We start from the raw sequence: 25,419 nt of genomic DNA on the forward strand, positions 1-25,419 counted from the left end.
TGCACAGTGTCATCTGTAATAATAACATTCCAGACTGGACAATCCATTATAATCGTCTGTATATAATAATACAGGATAAACAAGCAAGAACAACTTACTTAGTCGATACAGCCATTCCAAACACACAAAACTTACAGAAAGCAGTAAATGAAAAACACCAGAAATGTGCTGAATTAAAAGTGGAAATTGAAAGACTATGGAACATGAACAGGGTGTACATTGTCCCAATAGTAATATCTACAACTGGAATCATCGCCAAGTCACTACACAATAGCTCAATTTAGGGCTACACAGCAATATCTATGTAAATCTTCAGAAAGCCACAATATTAAACACCACTTGAGTAATCTGATAGCTCCTAGCAATTTAGAAATGAGTGTGTTTGGCTATGCCTGTACCTCAGATTTTACCAGCTGGAGCTGAGAAAAAATAAATAATAATAAGAATCATAATAATTTATTTATAGTGTACTTTTCATACAGACTGGTGACATCTTGCATCTAAGACCAGGTTGGTGTGGTCTTTCATTGAATCTATAATGGTTATTATTCTATTATGGATTTATTGAGTATGCCGGTAACAAAAAGAATCTCAGAGATGTGTTTGGTGACAGATATGTACTTTAATATTACATTTACTTTTGAAAACTTGTTAGTTAAAAGAGATGGCATTTAAAGGTATCACCTCAGTCTGCATCTCTTATAGTTTTAGGTTTTGAATTCCACAGATTGGAGAGACCCTGATCTATGACTCTGAACACTGAAGAGTTTCTCCTTTTCTCTCCTGTGATAACACACTCCACATTGACATTTATTTTCAAATATCCAACTGGACACACAGAGCAGACGGTCAGTCACCATGTTGGTGCTCCCCACCCATGAGTTAGGGGCCACAGTGCTCTGGATCGTGTCCCAGTGATGGGGCTCCAGTATTACACTGTGTGTTCTTCACTACAATGTGCCCAGCCACGGGAAGTGAGTGGTGGTGGAATAACTCCCAATGCAGGGACACACTGCTGAATAAATAGAACTTGTACTCACTGGTTACGATGAGCTGGGTGCCGTTCCCGTCGATGTCTCCCCACACTCTGCAGTAATAGACGGCAGAATCACTGTGCACCACGTCTGTGACTGTCAGGGTGAAGCTGCTGTTGGACGTGTCTCTATAGGGCTGGAATCTCTCAGTGAAACCCCGTCCCCACTCTGGGCTACCTCTTGCCCTGTGTGTTAAAACCCACTCCATGTCCTGCCCAGGTAGTTTCCGATACCAGTGGACGTCGGTGTCATTCAGACTGGCTTTGCTCATGGTACACCATAACCACGCCGTGTGACCCTCAGTGACACGCTGTATGCTCGGGGACTGGATAAGGACAGGAACGTCTGCACCTGTAAGGGAGAATATCGTCACTTCAACCCCAGCTTGAAGCAGACATCTTTTGTTACATGACCTCTTGTGAAAGTACAAACACTTTATTGCTTCTGATATTAATATTATGTTCCAGCTGTTTCCGAGTTTACAGAGTTCAGGTGAGACCAATGATGGGTGATAAATATGTGCTTCAAGTAATCACCACCCACTTTGAATTGAACGTGGAACAGTACAGAACTGGACAGGACATCTGGTCTTAATGTTGTGCCAACCTTGATGCTCATTTATGCTAAATATCCTCCTCCTATGTATCATTCATATCCCTCCATTCCCTTTGTATTCACGTGTCTATCTAAAATCCTCTTAAAGTCAAACAAACTCCCAGCTCCACTACTACCCAGTAACCTATTCCAGGCAGATACTGCAGATTCTGGTTCATTGGGCTGTCAGTTAATCATGGAGCTGTTCATTTGGGACACCTCTGAAATAACAAAAACAAATTGAGAAAATAGACAGGATTCATTTTGTTTATTTGGGACACTATGTTGCATAATTGGGGCAGGAGGTTGTTGCTGAACAGTTTCTAACGAGTGTCAGTAGCGTGCACTTGTAAAGTCGTTAACATAATCATAAGACCATAAGATATAGAAGCAGAATTAGGCCATTTTGCCCATTGAGTCTACTCCATCATTTCATCATGGCTGACCAAATTTCCTCTCAGCCCCAATTTCCTGCCTTCTCCCCGTATCTCTTCATGCCCTGACCAATCAAGAATCTATCAACCTCTGCCTCATATATACATAAAGACCTGGCCTCTATAGCTGCCCGTGGCAAAGAATTCCACAGATTCACCACTCAATGGCTAAAGAAATTCCTCCTCATCTCCATTCTAAAAGGATGCCTCTCTATTCTGAGGCTGTGTCCTCTGGTCTCAGACTAGCCCCACCAATGGAAACATACTCTCCACATCCACTCTATCAAGGCCTTTCACCATTTGATAGTTTGCATTTAAATCACCCTTCAGTATTCTGAACTCTAGTGAATACAGGCCCAGAACCTTCAAACACACTTAATATGACAAGCCATTCAATCCTGGAAACATTTTTGTGAAGTTACTTTGAACCCTCTCCAGTTTCAGCACATCCTTTCTAAGATAAGGCACCCAAAACTGCTCACAATAGTCCAAGTGAGGTCTCACCAGTGCTTTATAAAGTCTCAACGTTACGTCCTGGGAAGTGGATGAAGACATAGCCTCAAGATTTGGGGGAGTAGATTTAGGGTGGAGATGAGATGGAACTGCTTTTTCCAGAGAGTGGTCAATCTGTGGAATTCTCTGCCCAATAAGCAGTGGAGATTACCTCAGTAAATATACTTAAGATAGGTTGGATAGATTTTTGTATAATAGGGGAATTGAGGGTTATGGGGAAAGGGCAGGTGGGTGGAGATGAGTCCATGGCCAGATCAGCCATGACCTTACTGAATGACAGAGCAGGCTCGACGGGTCAGATGGCCGACCCCTGCTCCTAATTTTTACCTTCTTATGTTCATTCAAGGTGAGGTAGTAAATTGTATTAGACAGTGGATTTGTGGAAGAAGCCAAAGAGTGGTAGCAGATGGTTGCCTCTCTGACTGGAGGCCTGTGACTTGTGGTATACCAGGGATTGGTGCTGGGTCCATTGTTGTTTGTCATCTATATCAACTATCTGAATGATAATGTGGTTAACTGGATCAACAAATTTGCAGATGACACCAAAATTGAGGGTGTAATGGATAGTGAGTTAGGCTATCTTGGCTTGCAGAGGGATTTACATCAGCTGAAGAAAATGGGCTGTAAAATGGCAAATGTAGACAATGTAGACAAGTGTGAGGTGTTGAACTTTGGTAGGGCTCTGAGGAGTGCGGTAGAACAAAGGGATCCGGGAATACAGGTCCATCATTCATTGAAAGTGGCAGCACACTGGGTTGTAAAGAAAGCTTTTGGCACATTGGCCTCATAAATTAAAGTATTGAGTACAGGAGATGGGTGTTAAGTTGAAGTTGTATAAGACATTGGTAAGGTCTAATTTGGAGTGCTGTGTGCAGTTTTAGTCATCAACCTACAGGAAAAATATAAATAAGGCTGACAGAATACAGAGAAAATTTACAAGGACGTTGCTGGGTCTAGAGGACCTGGGTTATAAGGTAAGATTGAGCACAAGGCCATAAAATATAGGAGCAGAATTAGGCCATTTGTCACTTCGAGTCTGCTCCGTCATTTCATCATGGCTGATCCAATCTTCCTCTCAGCCCCAATCTCCTGTCTTCTCCCCGTATCCCTTCATACATTGACCAATCAAGAATCATATTACCTCTGCCTTAAATATACACAAAGACTTGGCCTCCACAGCTGACTGTGACAAATAATTCCATAGATTCACCACTTTCTTTTGAATAGGTTAGGACTTTGTTCCTTGGAATGTAAAAGGTTGAGAGGAGATTCAATAGAGCTATTCAAAATTATGAGAAGAGTAAATCCTTTCCACAGAGGCTGGATAGGACTACAACCAGAAGTCATGAGGTAAAAGTAAAAGGTGAAAAATTTAAGGGGAACATGGGGGAAACTTCTTCACTCAGAGCGTTGTGAGAGTGTGGAATGAGCTGCCAGCACAAGTGGTGCATGCGAGCTTGATTTCAACATTTAAGAGAAGTTTGGATAGGTTCATGGACAGTAGTGGTATGAAGGGCTATTGTGCCAGTGTGAGTAATGGGAGTAGGCAGTTTAAATGGTTTCAGCATCGACTAGATGTGGAAGTTATGTCGATGTTATGATAGAGCTGAGGCTGAGCCAGCATGTTTACAAGTTGATGATGTAATATGAATGAAAGACAGGACAAGCCAATGACTGGGTGCAAATGCTGACAGAGTAATGAGCTATATTGTACCATGGGGGCAAAATTCAAAAGGGTAAAGGACTGAGGGTGCTGTATTTAAATGCATGTAGTATTTGGAATAACTTGGATGAACCTGTGGTGCAATTATAGATTGGTCAGTTTGACATTGTGGGCATCACTGAGTCGTGGCTGAAAGGCCATAGTTCTAAGGATATATTTTATATCGGAAGGACAGGCAGGAAGGCATAGGCAGTGATGTGCCTTTGTTGGTAAGAGATGGAATTACATCTTTAGAAAGAGGTGACATAGGGTCAGAGAATGTTGAATCTTTGTAGGTGGAGCTAAAATGGGTAAAAATAACAACATTATTGGAATCATATATAGCCCTCCAAATAGTAGACAAGATGTGGGGTTGAGATTGCAAAGGGAGCTGGAAAAGGCGTGTAATAAGAGTAATGTCACAATTGTAATGGGGGACTTCAGTATGCAAGGGGACTGGGAAAATCAGTTTGATGTTGGGTTGTGAGAGAGAAAATTTTTTGGCTGCCTACGAGGTGGCTTTTTAGAGCAGCTTGTGCTTGTGCCTACTTGGGGAAAGGCTATCTTAGTCTGGGTGTTGTGTCATAACCCAGATCAAATTCTGGAGCTGAATGTAAAGTAACCCTGAGAAAGCAGTGATCATAACATGATTGAATTCATCCTGGAAGTCACATGTATCAGTATCGCAATGGAATAAAGGGATTTACAGAAGCATGAGAGAGGAGCTTGCCCAGGTGGATTGGAGGAGGATACTGGCGGGGATGATGGCAGAACAGAGGTGGCTGAGTGTTTGGGAATAGTTCACAAGGTGCAGCGTAGATATGTCCCACAGAGGAAGAAGTTCTCAGATGGGGTCGGCAACTGTGGCTGACAAGGTAAGTTAAGGACAGCATAAAAACCAAGGAAAAGGCATAAAAGTTAGCAAAAGTGAGTGGGAAGTTGAATGATTGGGAAGCTTTTGAAATCCAACAACAGCAACTAAAAAAGCCATAAAAAGGGAAAAGATGAAATATGAGGGCAGACTAGGCAATAATATAAAGCAGGATACCAAGAGTTTTGTTTTTCAGTTACATAAAGAGTAAAAGAGGTGAGTAAAAGGAAGGTGCGAGATGATATTGGACCACTGGAAAATGATGCTGGTGAAGTAGTAATGGGGAACAAAGAAATGGCAGATGAACTTAATGGGTACTTTGCATCAGTCTTCACTGTAGAAGACACTAGCAGTGTGCTAGAGGTCTGTGAGTGTCAGGGAGCAGGAGTGAGTGGCATTGCTATTAGAAAGGAAAAACGGCCCGGCAAACTCAAATGTCAAGGTGGATAAGTTACCTGGACCAGCTGGACCATCCCAGAGTCCTGAGAGAGGTTGGTGAAGAGATAACAGATGCATTGGTCATGATCTTTCAAGAATCACTTGATTCTGGCATGGTCGCAGAGGACTTGAAGATTGCAAGTGTCACTCCACTCTTCAATGAGGGAGGAAGGCAAAAGAGAGGAAATTATCGGCCAGTTAGCCTCACCTCAGTGGTTGGGTAAATGTTGGAGTCTGTCATTAAGGATGCGGTTTCATGGTACTTGGAGACTAATGATAAAATAAGTCAAAGTCAGCATGGTTTCTGTAAAGGGAAATCTTGCCTGACAAATCTGTTCGAGTTCTTTGAGGAAGTGACAGGCAGGGTGGACAAAGGAGAGGCAGTGGATGTCATTTACTTGGATTTTCAGAAGGCGTTTGATAAGGTGCCACACACGGGGCTGTTTAACAAGATTAAATCCTATGGAATTATAGGAAAGATACTGGCATGGATAGCAGAATGGCTGACTGGCAGGAGGCAGCGAGTGGGAATAAAAGGGGCCCTTTCTGATTGACTGCTGGTGGCTAGTGGTGTTCCTCAGGGGTCAGTATAGGGACTGTTACTTTTCACATTGTTTGTCAATGATTTGGATAATGGAATTGATGGCTTTGTGGCAAAATTGATATGATATGAAGATAGGTGGAGGAATAGGTAGTACTGAGGAAGCAATGTGATTCGAGCTGGAGTTAGACAAATTGGAAGAGTGGGCAAAAAAGTAGCAGATGGAATATAGTGTTAGGAAATGTACGGTAATGCATTTTGGTAAAAGGAACAATAGTGTGGATTATTATCTAAATTGGGAGAAGGTTCAAACATCAGAGGTGCAGAGGGATTTAGAAGTCCTCATGCAAGACTCCCAGAAGGTTAAATTACAGGTTGAGTCTGTGGTAAAGAAAGAAAATGCAAACTTGACATTTATTTTAAGGGGTATAGAACATAAATCAAGTAGATAGTGCTGAGCCTTTATAAGACACTAGTCAGGCTGCACTTAGATAATTGTCAGCAGTTTTGGGCCCCGTATCTCAGAAAGGATGTGTTGTCATTGGAGAGAGTCCAAAGGAGGTTCATGAAGATGATTCCAGGATTGAAGGGGTTCACATACGAGGAGTGTTTGGAAGATTTGGTCCTGCACTTACTGGAATTTAGAAGTATGCAGTGGGACCTCATTGAAACCTATTGAATGTTGAAAGAACTAGACAGGGTGGATGTGGAGAGGATGTTTCCTATGGCGGGGGTATCCAGAGCTAGAAGGCACAAACTTAAAATTGAGGGGCACCTTTTACATAGAACATAGAATAGTACAGCACATTACAGGGCCTTTGGCCCACAATGTTGTGCCGACCCTCAAACCCTGCCTCCCATATAACCCCCCCCCCCTTAAATTCCTCCATATACCTGTCTAGTAGTCTCTTAAATTTCACTAGTGTATTTGCCTCCACCACTGACTCAGGCAGTGCATTCCACACACCAACCATTCTCTGAGTGAAAAATCATCCTCTAATATCCCTCTTGAACTTCCCACCCCTTACCTTAAAGCCATGTCCTCTTGTACTGAGCAGAGGTGCCCTGGGGAAGAGGCGCTGGCTGTCCACTCTGTCTATTCCTCTTAATATCTTGTACACCTCTATCATGTCTCCTCTCATCCTCCTTCTCTCCAAAGAGTAAAGCCCCAGCTCCCTTAATCTCTGATCATAATCCATACTCTCTAAACCAGGCAGCATCCTGGTAAATCTCCTCTGTACCTTTTCCAATGCTTCCACATCCTTCCTATACTGAGGCGACCAGAACTGGACACAGTACTCCAAGTGTGGCCTAACTAGAGTTTTATAGAGCTGCATCATTACCCCGCAAATCTTAAACTCTATCCCTCGATTTATGAAAGCTAACACCCCATAAGCTTTCTTAACCACCCTATCTACCTGTGAGGCAACTTTCAGGGATCTGTGGACATGTACTCCCAGATCCCTCTGCTCCTCCACACTACCAAGTATCCTGCCATTTACTTTGTACTCTGCCTTGGAGTTTGTCCTTCCAAAGTGTACCACCTCACACTTCTCCGGGTTGAACTCCATTTGCCACTTCTCAGCCCACTTCTGCATCCTATCAATGTCTCTCTGCAATCTTCGACAATCCTCTACACTATCTACAACACCACCAACCTTTGTGTTGTCTACAAACTTGCCAACCCACCCTTCTACCCCCACATCCAGGTCGTTAATAAAAATCACAAAAAGTAGAGGTCCCAGAACAGATCCTTGTGGGACACCACTAGTCACAACCCTCCAATCTGAATGTACTCCCTCCACCATGACCCTCTGCCTTCTGCAGGCAAGCCAATTCTGAATCCACCTGGCCAAACTTCCCTGGATCCCATGCCTTCTGACTTTCTCAATAAGCCTACTGTGTGGAACCTTGTCAAATGCCTTACTAAAATCCATGTAGATCACATCCACTGCACTACCCTCATCTATATGCCTGGTCACCCCCTCAAAGAACTCTATCAGGCTTGTTAGGCACGAACTGCCCTTCACAAAGCCATGCTGACTGTCCCTGATCAGACCATGATTCTCTGAATGCCCATAGATCCTATCTCTAAGAATCTTTTCCAACAGCTTTCCCACCACAGACATAAGGCTCACTGGTCTATAATTACCTGGACTATCCCTAATACCTTTTTTGAACAAGGGGACAACATTCGTCTCCCTCCAATCTTCCGGTACCATTCACGCGGACAACGAGGATAGAAAGATCCTAGCCAGAGGTTCAGCAATCTCTTCCCTTGCCTCGTGGAGCAGCCTGGGGAATATTCCGTCAGGCCCTGGGGACTTATCCGTCCTAATGTATTTTAACAACTCCAACACCTCCTCACCCTTAATATTAACATGCTCCAGAACATCAACCTCAGTCATATTGTCCTCACCGTCATCAAGTTCCCTCTCAGTGGTGAATACTGAAGAGAAGTATTCATTGAGGACCTCGCTCACTTCCACAGCCTCCAGGCACATCTTCCCACTTTTATCTCTAATTGGTCCTACCTTCACTCCTGTCATCCTTTTGTTCTTCACATAATTGAAGAATGCCTTGGGGTTTTCCTTTACCCTACTCGCCAAGGCCTTCTCATGCCTCCTTCTTGCTCTTCTCAGACCCTTCTTAAGCTCCTTTCTTGCTACCCTATATTCCTCAATAGACCCATCTGATCCTTGCTTCCTAAACCTCATGTATGCTGCCTTCTTCCACCTGACTAGATTTTCCACTTCACTTGTCTCCCATGGTTCCTTCACCCTACCATTCTTTATCTTCCTCACCGGGACAAATTTATCCCTAACATCCTGCAAGATATCCCTAAACATCGACCACATGTCCATAGTACATTTCCCTGCAAAAACATCATCTCAATTGATACCTGCAAGTTCTAGCCTTAGAGCCTCACAATTTGCCCTTCCCCAATTAAAAATTTTCCTGTCGTCCCTGATTCTATCCTTTTCCATGATAATGCTAAAGGTCAGGGAGCGGTGATCACTGTCCCCCAGATGCTCACCGACTGACAGATCTGTGACCTGATCCGGTTTGTTACCTAATACTAGATCTAGTATGGCATTCCCCCTAGTTGGCCTGTCAACATACTGTGACAGGAATCCATCCTGGACACACTTAACAAACTCTGCCCCATCTAAACCCTTGGAACTAATCAAGTGTCAATCAATATTAGGGAAGTTAAAGTCACCCATGATAACAACCCTGTTATTTTTGCACCTTTCCAAAATCTGCCTCCCAATCTGCTCCTCGGTATCTCTGCTGCTACCAGGGGGCCTATAGAATACCCCCAGTAGAGTAACTGCTCCCTTCCTGTTCCTGACTTCCACCCATACTGACTCAAAAGAGGATCCTGCTACATTACCCACCCTTTCTGCAGCTATAATAGTATCCCTGACAAGTAATGCCACCCTTCCTCCCTTTCCCCCCCCCTCTCTATCCCTTTTAAAGCACTGAAATCCAGGAATATTGAGAATCCATTCCTGCCCTGGTGCCAGCCAAGTCTCCATAATGGCCACTACATCATAATTCCATGTATGTATCCAAGCTCTCAGTTCATCATCTTTGTTCCTGATGCTTCTTGCATTGAAGTACACACACTTTAGCACTTCTACCTTACTACCTTTATACCCTTTATTCTGCTTCTCTTTCCTTAAAGCCTCTCTATATGTTAGATCTGGCTTTACTCCATGCACTTCTTTCACTGCTCTGTCACTCCGGTTCCCATCCCCCTTGCAAATTAGTTTAAACCGTCTCGAACCATGCTAGCAAACCTACCTGCAAGGATATTGCTCCCCCTCGAGTTCAGGTGCAACCCATCCAAACTGTACAGGTCCTACCTTCCCCAGAAGAGATCCCAATGGTCCAAAAATCTAAAACCCTGCCCCCTGCACCAACTCCTCAGTCACGCATTCAACTGCCATCTCCTTCAATTCTTGCCATCACTTCTTAATTCCAGGGGGTACAGTCCCAGAGCCATCACATGCTGCTCATTTTGCTTCTGGAATCATTCTTGTGATCCTCCTCTGGACTCTCTCCAATCCCAGCATATCTTTTTTCTTAGATAAGGGGCCAAAATCTCCTCATAATACATTGTTTTAATCATGCCTGTAGTCCAGTCGATGTCTGGTTTTATTCGGATGGTATCTGCTGTTCCTCTGGGTGCTTTGGTCTATCAGCACCTGAGTCGTGCAATGGTTGTCCCTCACCTTGCATTGGTACTTTGGATCTGTCTTCACTAGGGAAGACACAAACAATCTCCCAGATGTAATAGTGGTCAAAGGAACTAGGGTAAAGGATGAACTGAAGGAAATTTATATTAGGCAAGAAACGGTGTTGGATAGACTGTTGAGTCTGAAGGCTGATAAGTCCCCGGGACCTGATGGTCTGCATCCCAGGGTACTTAAAGAGGTGGCTCTAGAAATTGTGGATGCATTGGTAATCATTTTCCAATGTTCTATAGATTCAGGAACAGTTCCTGCTGATTGGAGGGTGGCTAATGTTGTCCCACTTTTCAAGATAGGAGGGAGAGTGAAAACAGGGAATTATACACCGGTTAGCCTGACGTCAGTGGTGGGAAAGATGCTGGAGTCAATTATAAAAGAGGAAATTACAACATATTTGGATAGCAGTAGAAGGATCAGTCCGAGTCAGCATGGATTTATGAAGGGAAAATCATGCTTGATTAATCTTCTGGAGTTTTTTGAGGATGTAACTATGAAAATGGACAAGGGAGAGCCAGTGGATGTAGTGTACCTGGACTTCCAGAAAGCTTTTGATAAAGTCCCACATAGGAGATTAGTGGGCAAAATTAGGGCACATGGTATTGGGGGCAGAGTACTGACATGGATTGAAAATTGGCTGGCTGACAGGAAACAAAGCGTAGCGATTAACGGGCCCCTTTTGGAATGGCAGGCTGTGACCAGTGGGGTACCGCAAGGTTCGGTGCTGGGACCGCAGCTGTTTACAATATACATTAATGATTTAGATGAAGGGATTAAAAGTAACATTAGCAAATTTGCTGATGACACAAAGCTGGGTGGCAGTGTGAAATGTCAGGAGGATGTAATGAGAATGTAGGGTGACTTGGACAGGTTGGGTGAGTGGGCAAATGTATGGCAGATGCAGTTTAATGTGGATAAATGTGAGGTTATTCACTTTGGTGGCAAGAGCAGGAAGGCAGATTACTATCTAAATGGAGTCAAGTTAGGAAAAGGGGAAGTACGACGAGATCTAGGTGTTCTTGTACATCAGTCAATAAAAGCAAGCATGCAGGTACAGCAGGCAGTGAAGAAAGCTAATGGCATGCTGGCCTTTATAACAAGAGGAATTGAGTATAGGAGTAAAGAGGTCCTTCTGCAGCTGTAAAGGGCCCTGGTGAGACCCCACCTGGAGTATTGTGTGCAGTTTTGGTTTCCAAATTTGAGGAAGGACATTCTTGCTATTGAGGGAGTGCAGTGTAGGTTCACAAGGTTAATTCCCGGAATGGCGGGACTGTCATATGTTGAAAGATTGGAGCGACTGGGCTTGTATACACTGGAATTTAGAAGGATGAGAGGGGATCTGATTGAAACATATAAGATTATTAAGGGATTGGACACACTGGAGGCAGGAAGCATGTTCCCGCTGATGGGTGAGTCCAGAACTAGAGGCCACAGTTTAAGAATAAGGGGTAGGCCATTTAGAACAGAGATGCAGAAAAACTTTTTCACCCAGAGAGTGGTGGATATGTGGAATGCTCTGCCCCAGAAGGCAGTGGAGGCCAAGTCTCTGGATGCATTCAACAGAGAGTTAGATAGAGCTCTTATAGATAGTGGGGTCAAGGGATATGGGGAGAAGGCAGGAACAGGGTACTGATTGTGTATGATCAGCCATGATCACAGTGAATGGCGGTGGTGGCTAGAAGGGCCGAATGGCCTACTCCTGCACCTACTGTCTATTGTCTATTGTCTATTCATCTATTCACAGACAAGGACATCACTGGTAATAGCAGTATTTATCCTTTTAACCTGATTACCCCTGAACCCAGGAGCCAGTGAAGAGAAATCCACTCTGTTTAGTTAAAAAATCAGTTTGTCCCATTCTTTATTCTGCAGCAGAAACTAATAATAGCAGGCATTTCTATAAAACTGAGGACATGGTGTCATTGTTATTTGTACAGAGATGTTGATACAGAGACGTGACTAGAAATACAAGCAACATGAAGTACTCACTGGTCACGTTCAGCTGGGTTCCCTTTCCAAAGATCGAACCCCAAATGCCACAGATGTAAAGTTTAGAGTCGGTGATCCTCACGTTGCTGATGGTCAGTGAGTAGCTGTTGGTGGTGACATTCCTGGAAAGCTGAAATCGATCGGAGAAGCCCTGTGATCTGTAAACTTGGCCATTAATGTAAAGACTAAGGACGATTCCTTTAACTGTCAGTTCATTGTGTGAGTTGTACCAGAATACATCGTATTTATCCACAGTGTAATCCACATGGTCACTCTCCAGGTCACACTGTATCAGCACCGTTCCACCTTCACGCACCTTCACAACTCCTGGTGATTGGATCAGGACTGTCCCTGCATTTACACCTGTGGGCAGTAAACAACTGAAGGTCAGGGCAGATAAAGAACCACAAAAACAATCATAGTGATTTGAAACCAAAGGCACCATATTAACAAATATTTTGCACATTGAATATCAGTTTGCAGTCTGGTTCTTTCCATCCTGAGTTCAGTTCTTTCACTTCATTCTGAACCAACCAACAATCCATGGTTGTTGCAGCCAGCACAAATTTCAAAATATTGAATATGTAAAAAAGGTTGAAAGTGCACAGAGAAAATTTAAAAGGATGTTGCTGGGTCTGGAGAACCTCAATTATAAGGAAGGATTGAATAGGTTAGGACTGTATTCTTTAGAATGTAGAAGATTGGGAGGAAATTTGAGATTGGGAGGAGATATACAAAATTATGAGGGTATATTTAGCGTAAATATAAGCTGGCTTTTTCCACTAGGGTTGGGTACGACTATAACCAGAGGGCATGGGTTAAGGGTGAAAGGTGTAAAGATTAAGGTAACATGAGGGGAAACTTCTTCACTCAGAGGGTGGTGAGAATGTGGAGTGAGCAGCCAGCACAAGTGATTCATGTGAGCTTGATTTCAACATTTAAGAAAAGTTTGGATAGGTACATGGACAGTAGTGGTATGGAGGGCTATTGTGCCAGTGTGAGTAATGGGAGTAGGCAGTTTAAATGGTTTCAGCATCGACTAGATGTGGAAGTTATGTTGATGTTATGATAGAGCTGAGGCTGAGCCAGGTACATGGATAGCAGTGGTATGGAGGGCTATTGTCCATCAGTGTAGTGTGTCAGAGCAGGCAGTTTAAATGGTTGCAGCATGGACTAAATGGGTTGAAGGGCCTGTTTCAGTGCTGTACTTCTCTATGACTGAATGATTGTGTGTCTTCTTCACCATAACAATTACATGGCTGGTCCAGGCAAGCAAGCCTCTTGGAATGTGGAACACACCACCATCTTCACCTCAATACCACTGATTCATATGGGGTCGTACACTCCACTTTCTTCTTTGATGACCAGCTGTTTAGTTTTGTACCCTGAGAGAAGGTTTTTGTCTTGACCCAATGCCATTGAGCTCTGAACATACTTCCTGTCTTCTGTCTTGTCATTGTCTGAGATCCAGCCCACTACGGTAGTGTCTTCTACAAATTTGTAAATGGAGTTCAAGCTGAAACTGGCTGCTTTTACTAAAGTACGGTGTCTTTTATGAGTGTTTTTTAAAACAAGTTTTTTTTAAAAACAAGATTTTATTGAATGATGTTGACCACTTGATTGTGTCTGTATGTAGTCAGATTCAGTTAAATTACTGCAGGGTCCTGTAATGTGTTGGATTTTTTCTGGCTTCTCTTGGAATTTTCTACATTTATCATCTTGAATGTGTTGATCTTTTATGATGCATTTTTGATCATTTTTGTGAACCACCTGGTCCTGTATTGTCACAAGGAACCCTTCTGTTTCTAGGAAGAGTTCTCCAACTCTGAGCCAGGCGTTCGACACTTCCTCGTCAACATCTAGTCTGCTCAGATCCTGGGGATGTTCTCCGTGGAGGGCCATGCTCTTCCATTGGTTAACTTTTTCTTCTATAGTGATAATTTCTTCATTTTCCTGGGGTGTGCTTTCATTGAAGTTTGGTGAATCAGAATTGCAGATGCTCATGTGGCGTGCTGATTCCTTTTTTCATTGATGAAAATATATCCTCATAAGTTTTATCTGATTGTTGAGTAAACTTTTTATGTCTGTTATTCCTCTTGTCCTCAAAAGTGTAAATCTAAGCATGTTTGAGTGTACACATTGTTATCAAAATTTGTCATTTTTCTTTGTAAGTTTTCCATACTGGTTTCAGACCAAGATATTATGTCAAAAGAATACATTAATATGGGTATAACAAAAGTGTTTATTGTATTTTTTATATTTTTACTGTTGAGCTCTGCTTGGTAGATTTTCTTAAGCCTTGAAGTAAATTTTTTGAAAAACTTCCCTTTATCACACTCTGATTTACTTTCTTTGCTTGTTGATGTATTTATATTCATCCATCAGTTATATTGTATCCTGCTGCGAAGTTTTATATTTCATCAGCTCGCTTATAGCTCTCTTTATGTTTAATATTCCATAATTATCTAGTCCAAAGTTCATGTTTATATCTTTAGAAATTATTATCACTATTATTACTTCTTTTCTTTTTTTGTACTTCAATAGTTTGCTGTCTGTTACACACTGGTTGTACACCACATTGGTGTGGTCATTCATAGAAACATAGAAAACCTATAGCACAATACAGGCCCTTCAACCCACAAAGCTGTGCTGAACATGTCCCTACCTTAGAAATTACTTAGGATTACCTATAACCCTCTATTTTCCTGAGGTCCATATACCTGTCCAGCAGTCTCTTAAAAGACCCTATCATATCCGCCTCCACCACCTATTCCATGCACTCACCACTCTCCGCATAGAAAACATACTCCTGGTATCTCCTCTGTACCTACTTCTAAGCACCTTAAAACTGTGCCCTCTTGCACTAGCCATTTCAGCCCTGGGAAAATGCCTCTGACTATCCACACGATCAATGGCTCTCATCATCTTATACACAACTTCTCATCCACCATCGCTCCAAGGAAAAAAGGCTGAGTTCACTCAACCTATTTTCATAAGGCATACTCCCGAATCCAGGCAACATCCTTGTAAATCTCCTCTGCACCCTTTCTATGGTTTCCATAGCTGCAACATTACCTCTCGGTTCTTAAACTCAATTCCATGATTGATGAAGGCCAATGCATCGTATGTTTTCTCAACCACAGAGTTTACCTGTGCAGCGGCTTTGAGTGTCCTATCGACTCGGACCCCCAGATCCCTCTGATCATCCACACTGCCAAGAGGCTTACCATTAATACTATATTCTGCCATCATATTTGACCTACCAAATTGAACCACTTCACACTTATCTGGTTTGAACTCCATCTGCCACTTCTCAGCACAGTTTTGCATCCTATCAATGACCCACTGTAACCTCTGACAGCCCTCCACACTATCCACAACACCTCCAACTTTTGTGTCATCAGCAAACTTACTAACCCATCTCTCCACTTCCTCATCCAGGTCATTTATAAAAATCACAAAGAGTAAGGGTCCAAGAACAGATCCCTGAGGCACTCCACTGGTCACCGACCTCCATGCAGAATATGATCCGTCTACAACCACTCTTTGCCTTCTGTGGACAAGCCAGCACTGGATCCACAAAGCAATGTCCCCTTGTATCCCATGCCTCCTTATTTTCTCAATAAGCCTTGCATGGGGAACCTTATCAAATGCCTTGCTGAAATCCATATACACTTCATCTACTGCTTATACACTACATCTACTGCTACTGCATTCATTGATTCTATTATGGTTATTGGATTATGCCCCAAGAAAATGAATCTTGGGGTTGTATATGGTGACATGTATGCACTTTGATAACCACATAACAATTACAGCACGGAAACAGGCCATCTCGGCCCTTCTAGTCCATGCTGAACACTTACTCTCACCTAGTCCCACTGACCTGCATTCAGCCCATAACCCTCCATTTGTTTCCTGTCCATATACCTATCCAATTTTACTTTAAATGACAATATCAAACCTGTCTCTACCACTTCTATTGGAAGCTCATTCCACACAGCTACCACTCTCTGAGTAAAGAAGTTCCCCCTCGTATTACCCCTAAACTTATTCCCCTAAATCTCAACTCATGTCCTCTTGTTTGAATCTCCCCTACTTTCAATAGAAAAAGCCTATCCATGTCAACTCTATCTATCCCCCTCATAATTTTAAATACCTCTATCAAGTCCCCCCTCAACCTTCTATGCTCCAAAGAATAAAGACCTAACTTGTTCAACCTTTCTCTGTAACTTAGGTGCTGACACCCAGGTAACATTCCAGTAAATCTCCTCTGTACTCTCTCTATTTTGTTGACATCTTTCCTATAATTCGGTGACCAGAACTGTACACAATACTCCAAATTTGGCCTCATCAATGCCTTGTACAATTTTAACATTACATCCCAACTCCTATTCTCAATGCTCTGATTTATAAAGGCCAGCATACCAAAAGCTTTCTTCACCACCCTATCCACATGAGATTCCACCTTCAGGGAACTATGCACCATTATTCCTAGATCACTCTGTTCTATTGCATTCCTCAATACCCTACCATTTATGTCCTATTTTGATTATTCCTACCAAAATGTAGCACCTCACACTTACCAGCATTAAACTCCATCTGCCATCATTCAGCCCACTCTTCTAACTGGCCTAAACCTCTCTGCAAACTTTGAAAACCTACTTCATTATCCACAACGCCACCTACCTTAGTATCATCTGCATACTTACTAATCCAATTTACCACCCCATCATCCAGATCATTAACGTATATGACAAACAACACTGGACCCAGTACAGATCCCTGAGGCACACCACTAGTCACCGGCCTCCAACCTGACAAACAGTTATCTACCACTACTCTCTGGCATCTCCCATCCAACCACTGTTGAATCAATTTTACTACTGCAATATTAATACCTAACGATTGAACCTTCCTAACTAACCTTCTATGTGGAACTTTGTCAAAGGCCTTACTGAAGTCCATATAGACAACATCCACTGCTTTACCCTCGTCAACTTTCCTAGTAACTGCTTCAAAAAATTCAATAAGATTTGTCAAACATGACCTTCCACGCACAAATCCATGTTGACTGTTCCTAATCGGACCCTGTCTATCCAGATAATTATATATACCATCTCTAAGAATAGTTTCCATTAATTTACATCAAACTTACAGGCCAATAATTGTTAGGTTTACTCTTAGAACCCTTTTTAAACAATGGAACCACATGAGCAATACACCAATCCTCCGGCACCATCCCGTTTCTAATGACATTTGAAATATTTCTGTCAGAGCCCCTGCTATTTCTACACTAAATTAATTTACTTTGATCTTTGAACCTTGAACTTCGGGATGATGGTATTGAAGGTGCACCTGTAGTCAGACAGATGTAGATGTCTATTACCAGATGTTCCGGAGAGGGTATTGGCTGTGGACTTCTTTTGACAGTAGTTGCAGTGCTTGAGTTTATCTGGGATGGTGGAGCTGATGTGTGTAATGACCAGCCTCTACAAGCAGTTCATGATGGTGGGTATCAGAGCCACAGGCTGACACATTACCTTACTTTTCTGAGGTACCAGGATGATTGTGATTTCTTTAAGCAAATTGAAATGTCAGATTGGAGTAGGGCTGAGTTAAGGACACCTCCTCATATCTACCCCTTGAAGACACCACCACTCTGGACCATCAGAAAGCAGACTCCAACACCATCATTGACCTCATCAACTCCAAAGAACTCTGAAGAATGAGGAGATAATCGATCAGAACTACAGTCACCCTAAGTTGCAGGAGGCAGTTAGATGTATGACTGTCAGGAGAAATGGAAATGTGAATACAAGGGGTGATTGATAAGTTTGTGGCCCAAGGTAGAAGGAGTCAGTTTTAGAAAACCTAGCACATTTATTTTTCAACATAGTCCCCTCCTACATTTACACACTTAGTCCAGCAGTCATGGAGCATACGGATCTTGGACATCAAGAAAGTGTCCACAGCAGGGGTGATTGATAAGTTTGTGGCCTAAGGTAGACGCTCTCATTACATGCACATGCAGTTCAACTCTTTGAGTGATAATGCAGAAAGTTTGGTTAATAACTCATCAGGGTGATTGATATGTTTGTGGCCTAAGGTAGAAAGAGATGAGTTATTAACTTCAAACTTTCCGTATAATCACTCAAAGAGTTGAACTGCATGTGCATGTAATGAGAGCTGTATAACTCATCTCCTTCTACCTTAGGCCACAAATTTATCAATCACCCCTGCTGTGGACACTTTCTGGAAGTCCAAGATCCGTATGCTCCATGACCGCTGGGCTAAGTATGTAAATGTAGGAGGGAACTACATTGAAAAATAAATGTGCTAGGTTTTCTAAAATTGATTCCTTCTGCCTTAGGCCACGAACAATCAACCCTCATAGTCTGTCAGCACAGAGCACCCCTGTGGCCATTCCCCTCAATAATGCATTCTGTTTTGGATGCTGTTGTGGGAGTTGACCTCCCGGGGAATGCCATGGAGACCAGGTTACTGACACTGAACATGGGTCCATGGTGCAGAAGGGAAAGAGGGATGCGGCATTGTTAGGGATAATCAGAGGAACAGACAGGAAATTCTGTGGACGTGCACGGGACACCTGGATGGTATGTTGCCGCCCAGGTGCCAGGGTCTGGAATGTCTGAGATGGTATCCATAGCATTCTGGAAGGGGAGGGAGAGCTGCCAGATGTCTTGGTACAGATTGGTACCAATGACAGAGGAAGGAAAAGCAGAGGTCCTGGAGAGAGAACTTATACAGCAAGGTGGAAAGCTGAGAAGGAGGATGTCCAGGCAGTAATTTCTGGATTGCTACCTGTGCCTCACGCCAGTGAGGGTAGAAACAGGATGATCTGGCAGATTAATGCGTGGCTGAGAAGCTGGTGCAGGAGGCAGGGCTTCAGCTTCTTGGATCATTGGGATCTCTTCTGGGGGAGGTACAAAAGGGACGGGTTGTACCTGAACCTGAGGGTGACAGAGATTCTTGCATGCAGGTTTGTTAGATCTGTTGGGGGGGCAGGGGGATGGGAACCAGAGTGAAGGAACCCAGCACAGGTTGGATGGTAAAAACGCAAAGATAGTACAATCAGACTGTCAGGAAGGGCAGGCAGGTGATAGGACAAAATTGCAGCCAGCAGGGTGAGTATCAGTGCAGAATCAAAAAGGCTAGCAAATACAGTACTCAAAGAGTAATATCTCAATGACGGAGTACAAGAAATAAGGTGGATGATCTTGCTGCACTATGACAGATTGTCGGGTATGATGTTGTGGCCATCACTGAATCGGGGCTGAAGGATGGTTGTAGCTGGGAGCTGAATGTCCAAGGTTACACATTGTATTGAAGGGATAGGAAGGGGGTGGGGCATGGCTCTGCTGATAAAGATGTGACATGGGATCAGAAGATGTTGAATCCTTCTGGGTTGGATTAAGAAACTGTAAGGGTAAAAGGACCCTGAAAAAAGTTATATATAGGCCTCCAAGCAGCCACTGGGATGTGGACCACAGTTTACATCAGGAAATAGAAAATGCATGTCAAAAAGGCAATGTTATGATAGTCATGGGAGATTTTAACATGCATGGAGTTTGGTAAAATATGATTGGTAATAGATTGCAAGAGAAGTGAATTTGTTGAATGCCTACGAGATGGTTTTTTAGAGGAATTTGGTGTTAAGCCTACTAGGGGACCAGCTTTTCTGAATTGTGTGTTATATAATGAACCAGAGGTGATTAGGGAACTTAAGGTAAAAGAACCCTTAGGAGATAGTGATCACAACACGAGTGAGTTCAACTTGAAACTTGATAGGGAGAATGTACTTTGCACTTTGCACTTCGGAAGGACAAACCAAGGTAGAACATACAAGGTAAGTGGTAGGACACTGAGGAGTGCAATAGAACAGAGGGATCTGGGAGTACAGATACATAATTCCCTAAAAGTGGTGTCACAAGTAGATAGGGTCATAAAGAGAGCTTTTGGTACATTGGCCTTTATAAATCCAAGTATTGTGTTTAAGAGTTGGAATGTTATGGTGAGGTTGTATAAGACATTGGTGAGGTCGAATTTGGAGTATTGAGAGCAGTTTTGGTCACCTAATTACAGAAAGGACATTGATAAGGTTGAAAGAGTGCAGAGAAGGTTTACAAGGATGTTGCTGGGACTTGTGAAACTGAGTTACAGAGAAAAGTTGAATAGGTTAGGACTTTATTCCCTGGAGTGTAGAAGAATGAGGGGAGATTTGATAGAGGTGTATAAAATTATGATGGATATAGATAGAGTGAATGCAAGCAGGCTTTTTCCACTGAGGCTAGGGGAGGAAAAAAACCAGAGGACATGGGTTAAGGGTGAAGGGGGAAAAGTTTAAAGGGAACATTAGGGAGGTGTTTCTATACACAGAGAGTGGTGGGAGTGTGGAATGAGCTGCCAGATGAAGTGGTAAATGTGGGCTCACTTTTAACATTTAAGAAAAACTTGGACAGGTAGATGGATGAGAGGGGTATTGAGGGATATGGTCCATGTACAGGTCAGTGGGACTAGGCAGAAAAAGGGTTTGACACAGCCAAGAAGGGCCAAAGGGCCTGCTTCTGTGTTGTAATGTTCATGGTTCTAAGTAAAGTCTGATGTAGCAGCATTTCAGTGGAGTGATTGAAATAAGATGGTGTGAGAGAGGAGTTGGCCAGAGTAAATTGGAAAGAGATGCTGGCAGGGATGCCAACGGCAGAGCAGCAATGGCTTGCGTTTCTGGGTAAAATGAGGAAGATGTAGGATAGATGTATTCCAAAAACCAAAAAAAAAAACTCAAATGGCAGAATAGCACAACTGTGGCTGACAAGGAAAGTCAAAGCTAATGTAAAAACAAAAGAGAGGGCATACAATAAAGCAAAAATTAGCCGGAAGACTGGAAAGCTTTTGAAAACCTACAGAAAGCAACTAAAAGAATCATTAGGAGGGAAAAGATGAAATATGAAAGCAAGCTAGCAAACAATATCAAGGTGAATAGAAAAAGGTTTTTCAGGTATATAAAATGGAGTTGAGAGTGGATATATAACCACTAGAAAATGAGGCTGGAAAAATAATAATAATGTGGGCCAAGGAGATGGCAGATGAACTAAATGAGTATTTTGCATCAGTCTCCACTGTGGGAGACTCTAGCAGGGTGCCAGATGTTGAAGGGTGTGAGGGAAAAGAATTGAGTGCAGTTACTATTACAAGAGAGAAGATTCTCAAAAAACTGAAAGACCTAAAGGTACATAAATCACCTAAACCAGATGAACTGCACCCTAGGGTTCTGAAAGAGGAAGCGGTAGAGATTAGGGTGGCATTAGTAATGATCTTTCAAGAATCATTGGACTCTTGCATGGTTCTGGAGAACTGGAAAATTGCAAATGTCCCTCCACACTCTTTACAAAAGGAGAGAGGCAGCTGAAAGGAAATTATAGACCAGTTAGCCTGACCTCAGTGGTTGGGAGTCAATTGTTAAGGATGAGGTGATGGAGTACCTGGTGACACAGGACAAGATAGGACAAAGTCAGCTTGTTTTCCTTCAGGGAAAATCTTGTTTGACAAACCTGTTGGAATTCTTTGAGGAGATTACAAGTTAAAGTGGATGCAGAGGATGTTGTATATTTGGACTTCCAGAAGGCCTTTGACAAGGTGCCACACATGAGAGGCTGCTTACCAAGTTCAGAGCCCATAGTATTACAGGAAAGTTACTAACATGGTTAGAGCATTGGCTGATTGGTAGGAGATAGTGAGTGGGAATAAAAGGATCCTTTCAGTTGGCTGCCAGTGACTGGTGGTATTCCGCAGGGGTTGGTGTTGGGACCACTTCTTTTTATGCTGTAAATAAATGGTTTAGAGCATGGAATAGATAGCTTTGTTGCTGAAATTACAGATGATACAAAGTTTTGTGGAGGGGTAGGAAGTGAGGAAGAAACAGGAAAGCTGCATAAGGACTTAGACAGATTAGGAGAATGGGCAAGAGAGTGGCAAATTAAATATAATGTTGGAAAATGCATGGTCATGCACTTTGGTAGTGGAAATAAGTGTGCAGACTATTTTCAAAACAGGAAGAAAATCCAAAAATCTCAGATGCAAAGGAACATGGGAGTCCTTATACAGAACACGACAAAAGGTTAACTTGCATGTTGAGTCGGTGGTGAGGAAGGCAAATGGAATGTTCACATTCATTTCAAGAGGTCTAGAATACAAAGGCAGGGATGTGATGCTGAGGCTTTATAAGGCAGTGGTGAGGCCTCACCTTGAGTATTGTGAACTGTTTCAGGATCATCTGAGAAAAGGTGTGCCTGTATTGGAGAGGGTTCAGAGGAAATTCACAAGGATGATTCTGGAAATAAAAGTGTTATCAGACGAGTAACATTTGATGCTCTGGGTCTATACTCACTGGAATTTAGAAGGATGGGGGTGAGGGATCTAATTGAAACCTTTTGAATGTTGAAAGGCCTAGACAGAGTAGATGTGGAAAGGATGTTTCCCATGGTGGGAGGGTCAAAGAGAAGAGGGCTCAGCCTCAGGATAGAGGGGCATCCATTTAAAACAGAGATGCAGAGAAATTTCTTTAGCCAGAGAGTGTTGTATTTGTGAAATTTGTTACCATGGGCAGCTGCGGAGGCCGTGTTGTTGGGTGTATTTAAGTCGGAGATTGATAGGTTTTTGATTGGCCATGGCATCAAAGATTGCAGGGAGAAGGCTGGGGATTGGGGATGAGGAGGTGGAAAAAAGGATCAGTCATGATTGAATAGCGGAGCAGACTCGATGGGCCAAATGGCTTAATTCTGCTGCAATGTTTTACGGTCTTATGATCTACATCCAGGACACTTGTCATGCCCGTGATCTCATCAGCATCTTTCAATTCCCTGGCCCCGACAGGCTCATTTTCACCATGGACGTTTAATCCCTATACACTACTATCCCTAATCATGAAGGCCTCAAATTCTCTGCTTCTTTCTTGACAAATGAATCAACCAATTTCCCTCTGCAACCACCCTCCTCCATCTGGCAGAACTGTTTCTGACCCTCAATAATTTTTCCTTTGGCTCCTCCCACTTTCTCCAAACTCAAAGGGTATCCTTGGGCACCTGTATGGACCTCAGGTATGCCTTCTTTGGTTCCACAAAACAGTGCCTGTTCTGATCGTTCCCTGGTAATACACCCCAGTGGCAAGTGTACTGGTGCTGCCTCACGCACCCATGCCGAGCCATTCGATTTCTATCAATTTTGCCTCTAACTTCCATCTTGCCCTTAAAGTCCCCTCCCTTTCTCAATCTCTCTGTCACATCTCCGGAGGCAAAATGTTATAAACCCACTGATTTCTATGGTTATCTTGACTGCACTATCTCCTGTTAAAATGCTATTCCCTTTCCCCAAGATGTGGCTTTCTGCTTCAGGACATTAGAGATGTCCTCCTTCTTCAAAGAACTGCATTTCCCTCCCTCCACCATTGATGCTGCCCTCACCCACGCTCCTCACATCTTCCCCACCACCTTAACAGTGACAGAGGCTGGATGGAAGCTGATATCTCTACAAGTGGACCAAGTGTTACACCTCCCCATTCACCTGCTCCCTCATCTCCATGTAGTACCCCAATCAGTTCTTCCAGGTGAAGCAAATCTGCTGGAGTTATCAGTTGTGTCTCGAAGCTGCCTCCTCTACATTGGTGAGACCCGTCGTCAACTGGGGGACCGCTTCGTCAAACACTTCTGCTCCATCCAACAACAGTGGAACTTCCCATTTTAATGCTGATTCCCGTTCCCATTCCAATGTCAGTTCATGGCTTCCTCTTGTGTCAAGATGAGGCCACCCTCAGGGTGGAGGAGACACACCCTATATTCCATCTGGGTAACCTCCAACCTGATGGCATGAACATTGATTTCTCCTTCTGGTAATTCTTTCCCGCCTCTCTCCTCTCATCCTCTATTCCTCACTCTGGCGACTTACATCTTCTCACCTGCTTATCACTTCTCCCTGGGTCCCCTCCTCCTTCCCTTTCTTCTGTGATCCACTCCCCTCTCATATTAGATTTCTTCTTCTCCAGCCCTGTACCTTTCTCACCCACCTAACTTCACCTATAACCTTCATTTTTATAGATGCTGCCTGACCTGCTGAGTTCCTCCAGCATTTTGCATGTGTTGCTTAGTTAAAGATGCCTAAATGGACCCATGCCAGATCTAATTATCTGCCTCAATCTCCTGTAAGCACCATTATGCCTTCTTGAGGAGGTGCTGTGGGTCCAGGTTAGATTGTCCATCATGTGTGCATTAAGAAACTTTCTGCTCTTCATCCTCTTCGCAATAGAGCCATTGATGTGCAGTGGAGAGTGGTCTTCCTGCACCCTTCTGAAGTCCACAGTCATCTCTTTTGTCTTGTTCACATTGAGACTCAAGTTGTTGTTCTCACGCCTCTCCAGCTCCTCTTGGTATGGCGACTCATCATTGTTGCTGATGAGGCCAACCACTGTAGTATCATCAGCGAACTTGATGATACGGTTTGAGCTGGATCTGGCAGTGCAGTCGCGAGTCAGCAGAGTCACATACGCCACATGTCCCTGGTGTCACAAAGGCGTCTGTGGATTTTCTGTGCCTTCCTTACTGCATGTCAGAATCTGATGGTAAAATACCTCTGTAACAATGCATGAAACCCAGGAACTGGAGGGGGCCATTCAATCTGTTGAGTCTGCTGTGCCATTTAGAAAGGTCAGGGCTGATCATTCAAATTAAGAAACTGTTCCATCTTTAGGGTCATAGAGAACTACAGCACAGAAACAGGTCTTTCAGCCCATCTAGCCCATGCCAAAATATTATTCTGCCTAGATTCACTACCCTCTGGGTAAAGAAATTCCTTCTCATCTCTGTTCTAAAGGGACATCCCTCTATTCTGAGTCTGCGCCCTCTGCTTCAAGATGCAGCCACTGAGTCAACAAAGCTCAGTCTGGATGCAGTTTTTCAATTGGAAACGTAGATGATGAATTTACCCCAGAGTCAAGAGAACTGAGTCTGGATGCAGGGTTTCAACCTGAAATGTAGA

General features: G+C 43.2%; 1 protein-coding gene across 2 annotated transcripts in view; it reads right to left on the minus strand.

Moving 5' to 3' along the window:
- LOC140730200 (uncharacterized) overlaps positions 1-25,419 on the minus strand; it is a 77,878-nt gene that overhangs the window by 41,705 nt on the left and 10,754 nt on the right. For both annotated transcript variants that reach the window (XM_073050368.1, XM_073050367.1), the window contains exons 2-3: positions 12,373-12,735; positions 1,041-1,385 (exon numbers count right to left, since the gene is read on the minus strand). In XM_073050368.1, coding sequence (XP_072906469.1) covers positions 1,041-1,385; positions 12,373-12,735 — 708 coding nt within the window. The remainder of the gene's footprint in view (positions 1-1,040; positions 1,386-12,372; positions 12,736-25,419) is intronic.

The sequence above is a fragment of the Hemitrygon akajei genome, chromosome 7 (genome assembly GCF_048418815.1).
Source record: "Hemitrygon akajei chromosome 7, sHemAka1.3, whole genome shotgun sequence".
NCBI lineage: Eukaryota > Metazoa > Chordata > Chondrichthyes > Myliobatiformes > Dasyatidae > Hemitrygon > Hemitrygon akajei.